Source organism: Phaethon lepturus, unplaced genomic scaffold (genome assembly GCF_000687285.1).
Source record: "Phaethon lepturus isolate BGI_N335 unplaced genomic scaffold, ASM68728v1 scaffold22886, whole genome shotgun sequence".
In the NCBI taxonomy this organism is placed as follows: domain Eukaryota; kingdom Metazoa; phylum Chordata; class Aves; order Phaethontiformes; family Phaethontidae; genus Phaethon; species Phaethon lepturus.
Window position 1 is genome coordinate 1 of NW_010548576.1, and position 5,494 is coordinate 5,494.

Below are 5,494 nucleotides of genomic sequence, written 5' to 3' on the forward strand. Positions count from 1 at the left end.
CCCCGTGCTGGGCACCCCAGCCCCCTTCACCAGGATCCTGTCCCCAGGGTCTCCCCCAGACTGAGCTCCCAGCATCCCAGCTGGGGTTTTGCCTGGGTGGAAGTCCTGTCCTGACACCCCACACACACACACGATTGGGGCACCCATGGGTGCTGGCCTCTGGCCCACAGGCGAGAGGCCATCTGGCGTGCTGCCACAGGGAGCTGGGTTGTCACCCCGGTGTTTTGGTGACACCTCCTTGTCCCCCTTTCACAGTCGGCTTCTGGGACGCCTTGGTCTCGCGTTGAAGCCGTGGCTCCACTTGGTGCCCCAGCATGGTCTCATTCTTTCTGCCCCCCAGCACTTTGGGGCTGGGGGCATATCTTGGGGGTGATTCCGGGGAGCTGGGGCACGGGGCACCGCAACTTTGCCCCCCGTGTCCGCTGCCAGCACAGCAGCAGAGGCTTAGCAGTGTTTCGTTCCCCCGTCGTGGGTGACATGAGCTGGGTGCGCAGGCGGAGGGGACGCTGTGACAGTTGGCGTTGTGGGCACCCAGCCGGTTTGCCTCCTGCCCGCGGGCGCCTTCCTGTGCTCCGTCGCCGCCGCTTTGATTTCTCGCCCACATTCCTGCAGGCGTAAAGGGCCTTGAAAGGAGGTGAGCCGGGCTCTAATGCCCTCGCTCGCTTTGTCCCTGCGTGGCCTGGGTGCTCGGCACCGGTTTTTGTTTGGCTCCGTTCAAATCCGCTCCTGGCCACGGGCCTCAGGGCAGCAGCATTTTCTGAGCCCCAGCTGCAGCCGGAGGGCTTGTGCTGGGCTTGTCCTGCCCACACCATCTCCCAAGCTCCCAGTTCTGTCCAGTTCCTCCCAGTGGGGATGCTGATCCCTGAGTTGGGGCTTCACTGCAGCCTGGTGCGTGCACATCTGCACTGGGGCTGGGGTCCTGCTCCCCCCACACCTCCTTCTGGGCTGGGACGCTGCTGGGCTGCTCAGTGCCGCTCTCTGTGCTCCCAGGTTTTGCGGGGAGTGCCTGCAGCCCTGCCTCCAAGTGCCATCCCCGCTCTGCCCGCTCTGCCGCATGCCCTTCGACCCCAAGAAGGTAGAGAAGGCTTCCAGCGTGGAGAAGCAGCTTTCCTCCTACAAGGCTCCTTGCAGAGGCTGCAGCAAGAAGGTAAAGCTCGCGGGAGAAGGCTGCCTGTTGCCATCCCCCATGGGCATGGCTTCATTCCACTGCCGATTCCGCAGACGTGGTGCCGGGGAAGGGAGGTCACTTGTTGTCTGCGGTTGGGTTTGCGGAGTCCCCTGCTCGGCGGGTCCCCAAACTGTGCCTGCGAGGTGTGGTGTCCCCTGCATGTCGCAGCTGCTGCCGTGGGCCCTGCAAGCGGGGCTGTGCGGAGATGAAGGCGCTCTCTCCTGGCTGCCTTTGTCAGCAGACTGGAGCTATAATTAGACAGCGGGGACCTTCAAAAGCAGGCTGAGGTTTTCCTGCAACACAGGAGAGGCTGAGACAAACCAGCTCTGCTGCTGCTCCTAATGAGGGTAAGGATTTAGCTCTTGCTTAAGGTGCCACAATCCCAATGGCCGTGGGGAGGCTGAACCAGCAGCGTGGCCTGACCCAGCCTGGGGCAGTCTGGTCTAGGACGCTTCAGAGACCAGCTGTGAAGCTGTGATTCATGGTGCATCTCCGCTGATGTGTTTCCTGGCTTCCGTTAACTTTGAGGATCTTCTTGTAACTCCCCGGCTGCGGCCCAGGAATGATCCCATACGCTGTCAGAGCAGTTTGGGGTTTTCACCTGTCAGCAGTTCCTCCTTTGCAAAAGAAAATGGGGCTATTACTACGATAATGCAGCCTGGGTGGCTTGTGTGTGACCTCTGGGGACACAGGCAGCAAGCATGCAACCCCAACCTCCGTCCTGCAAGGAAGGACAGCATTTCCACGCTGGTGTGGGTCCTCCTGCGCAGACCAGTGTTTGCTCTGATGTTTGTTGGCCAAAACTGCTCTCCCAAGCTGTAGTGGAGGCTCCAGTGGTGCGTCTGGAAGGTGTTGCAGCCTCTGGGAACGTTTCTTCTCTCGTTTTTCTTCAGGTCACCCTTGCGAAAATGCGCTCTCACGTCTCGTCCTGCACAAAGGTGCAGGAGCAGATGGCCAACTGCCCCAAGTTCATTCCAGTTGTCCCCACGTCCCAGCCTATCCCCAGGTACTGCCATGTCCCTCCTTGTAGAATGCACCGGCACTCATCTCCGTTAAAAATCCGAGCATGTGTTTTACTTTTCCCTGGGCAATCACAGCGAGAAACATCAGCACCTTTTCCCTCGGCCACCTGCAGCTCCTGTGCTGCCCTGTGTTTCAGAGCATGGCGTGGGAGGAAGAACCGACCAAACCGGGGTGGTTGAGCGTGCGGCTGGGGTGGGAACGGGCCGGTCTGGTTTCTGCTTTGGGTGGGTATTGCAAAGCCAAGCAGGGGGCAGCTGGCTTAGTCTGGTAGGAATCAATTCAGTCCCTTCCCAGGGGATCTGAGCTCATCCTTGCTCCCTTTAGCAATATTCCAAACCGCTCGACGTTTGTATGCCCATACTGCGGAGCCCGGAACCTGGACCAGCAGGAGCTGGTGAAGCACTGCATGGAGAACCACCGCAACGACCCCAACAAAGTGGTGAGCGATGCTGGGGCAGGCTGCTTCTGTGCAGGGTAACTCCTGGAAATCCAAATACACCCTAACTGATGCTGCCTCCGAGGCCACCAGCATGCAGAGCTGCTGCTCTGCATAAAGTACAGCTGTATTTCCAGCCCCTTTAGTTTGTTTTAAATCCTTTTGGTGGGAGGTGGGAACCTGCCTCTGTTTGCTTTGCTAGAAGCTCTCTGGAATGAGCCGCCTCTGTCCCCCTGTGCCTGCAACCTGGGTGGTGCAGGATTTCCTCTCCCCATCCCCTCTGGGTTGACCGAGGTGGGGAATTTGCAACTCTGGCACCATCTCAGAAGGGCTTGTGCACACGTGTGTAACTTATCAGTGGGCTAAAAGCAGCCTGGGCCACGTGCCAGAGGCTCTGTGCACCGAAGGATCTGCTCAGGGGGCTGGGAGACCCCCTGTTTGGCACGTCCTCTGCAGAGCACTCTCTGTCAGAAAGTGGGGGGACCACTACTTGCCTCTCCCTCCTCTTGTGGCTATGCCAGCCCCCCCAGGGGAGATAGAGGTGGAGGTGGTCTGTGCCCACAAGTCATGGATCCCCTTCGTCCCTGCCCACTGCAGGTGTGCCCAGTCTGCTCAGCCATGCCCTGGGGGGACCCCAGCTACAAGAGTGCCAACTTCCTCCAGCACCTCCTCCACAGGCACAAGTTCTCCTATGACACCTTCGTGGTGAGTACGGCCCTGAGCCGAAACAGGGTCATCTTTGCCCCCGCCTGGGTGATGATGAAACCAGCCCTTCCTTTCCTGTGCCGGCACTGGCCCAGCCCACTGTACAGCCCCTCAGGAGGGGAAAGGGACGGATCCTCCTTTGGGCTGTGCGGGAGGCACGTGGCACACGTGTAGCCCCACTCAGGAGAGTCCCCATGGGTGTGGGGCTGGGCTCCCAGCCTGCCCCGAAGGTGCTTGAGCTGGCTGTAGGCAGACACACCAGGAAAACATCTCTGAAGGAGGAGAGGGAAATGATGGTTTGTTTCCTCCCTGTGCTCCATTAAATTCTTCCCCTGAGGAACTGTAACACAAAAGCCCTTTTCTTTGAGGCTTCACCAGTAGTGGGAGGGGAGCAGCCCAGCCTCGGGGCTCGGGGGGGCCGGGTCTGGCTGCTGTGTGTGTGTCCATGGCCACCCTCTCGGTGGGGGGGTTGCTGACTCCTCCTGTGTTGGGGTAAGGGAGTGATCGCCCAGCTTTGGCTGCAGGGACCGAGGGGAGGTTTGTTAGCATCCTGCTTTTATTGCAGGGACGCTCAGTTTCAGGGAAAGAAACCTCCAACTATTTATAGAGAAATGTCCCCACTTAGGGAGTGATTGCTCTGTTGCATAATCCCAAACCGGAGCACTGGAGAAGCCCATGGCCTTGCTAGAAACATTTGCCCTTTGGCCACAGCTTCTCATGTGGACATGTTTCGTCCCTGCCCACTGCCAGGTCTAAGTGTAAGGCTGACGTTGGCAGATTCCAGGCAGGAGGGGGACTGCAGGCACAAGGGACGCCCCAAAAAGCGTGATGTTCCTGGGACCTGTTTGCCAGAGGAGATGGAGGCTCATAGCCTTGCGGGGACAAGAAGGAGCAGGAAGGGCTCCTTGCCTTGGCCACCCCACCTGCTTGATGGAGGCTGCATGGTGCGGCTGTGCCAACTCTCCTGACTTGCCCCTCTCTGTTTTTAGGACTATAACATCGATGAGGAGGCAGCATTGCAGGCTGCCCTGGCACTGTCGCTCTCTGAGAATTGAGGGTGACCGCAGAGCATCGGTTCGGACCCCCCTTGCACCCCGTCTCCTTTTGCACACTCTCGACCTTCCTGCTGGGGAGGCATGGAGCTCGTCAACCCCCGGAGACCCGCTGCCGCCTCCCTTTCCTCTCCTCTCCGGGCAAATCCCACCTTGTTTAAGAAGGTGGAATCTCTTTAGCGTCGCGCTGGACCGGTGAGTGAGCAGAGATGTCCGCTGCTGGGAGGAGAGAGCAGTCGGCGCCGAAGAGCTGGGATCGTTCCTTGGTTAGGCATTTCATATCCGTATACGGAGTATATACCTGTATCCAGATCTATTTATTATTAGATGCTTTTTGGCACCATTTGTCTTCATGCTCTCTGTTGCAATTGCATAGGTACGTAAAACTATGATGCATTTTATGCAGAAATGCCCTAGTTTGAAACTGTAATCATCCACGTCCTTTTTGAAAAGGAAGAAAATGGCACGGAGCAGCTTTTTTTTAAACCCTACAAGGCTATTTCCAGAGACATCGGTCTGTCCTGTTCCCTGTGCAGCAGGCAGGAGCTGCCTCCTTTGCCTGCTACTGCATGGGCTGGGCTGAATCCTGGGGTGAGATGGTTGCCCTCGTGTGCCATGTGATGGCAGTGGGTTCGGAGGAGTCTGCGGGGATGGCGTCTGGTGAAACTCTCTCCTTCCTCGTTTTGTACCGGCTCTTGTGATACTGAGTTCTTGCATTTTTCTACATAAATCGGCACGATGCCTTTTCCACGTTTTATAGAGCGGGAACAGAAGCTGTTACTCTTCACACTGCAATATCTGTCACAGAGGACAAGAGTATTTTTTATGGAACATTATTAAGAAAGTATATTTTTAAAAAAAAAAAAACAACAAAACCCAAACAAATGAACATGCTGTGGATTTGAAATTGGGCAGGAGGCAGGAGCTGGACCCCGGGCCGACGGGTGGGACTCTGTAGGGGCTGTGGGAAGCGCAGGGGTGTCCTCTTTGGTTATTTCTGGGCCGTTCCCTTCCTGTGTTGGCGTGTTTCTCCACAGGTGGGTGGTGATGGGGAAGAGGCCGGGTCAGAGTAGCACCTCATCGACTGGAGGAGCGGGTGCCGAGCGGCTC

The 5,494-nt window shown here is 57.6% G+C and overlaps 1 protein-coding gene across 1 annotated transcript; it reads left to right on the forward strand.

The window, feature by feature from the left end:
• The first annotated feature begins 992 nt into the window (after nt 1-992).
• RNF166 (ring finger protein 166) lies at nt 993-4,726 on the forward strand. The gene is made up of 5 exons (XM_010290024.1): nt 993-1,147; nt 2,062-2,174; nt 2,516-2,630; nt 3,225-3,332; nt 4,322-4,726. Exons 1-5 carry the CDS (start codon nt 1,055-1,057, stop codon nt 4,385-4,387), a joined length of 495 nt encoding a protein of 164 aa, XP_010288326.1. The 5' UTR covers nt 993-1,054; the 3' UTR covers nt 4,388-4,726.
• Nucleotides 4,727-5,494: the final 768 nt, after the last annotated feature.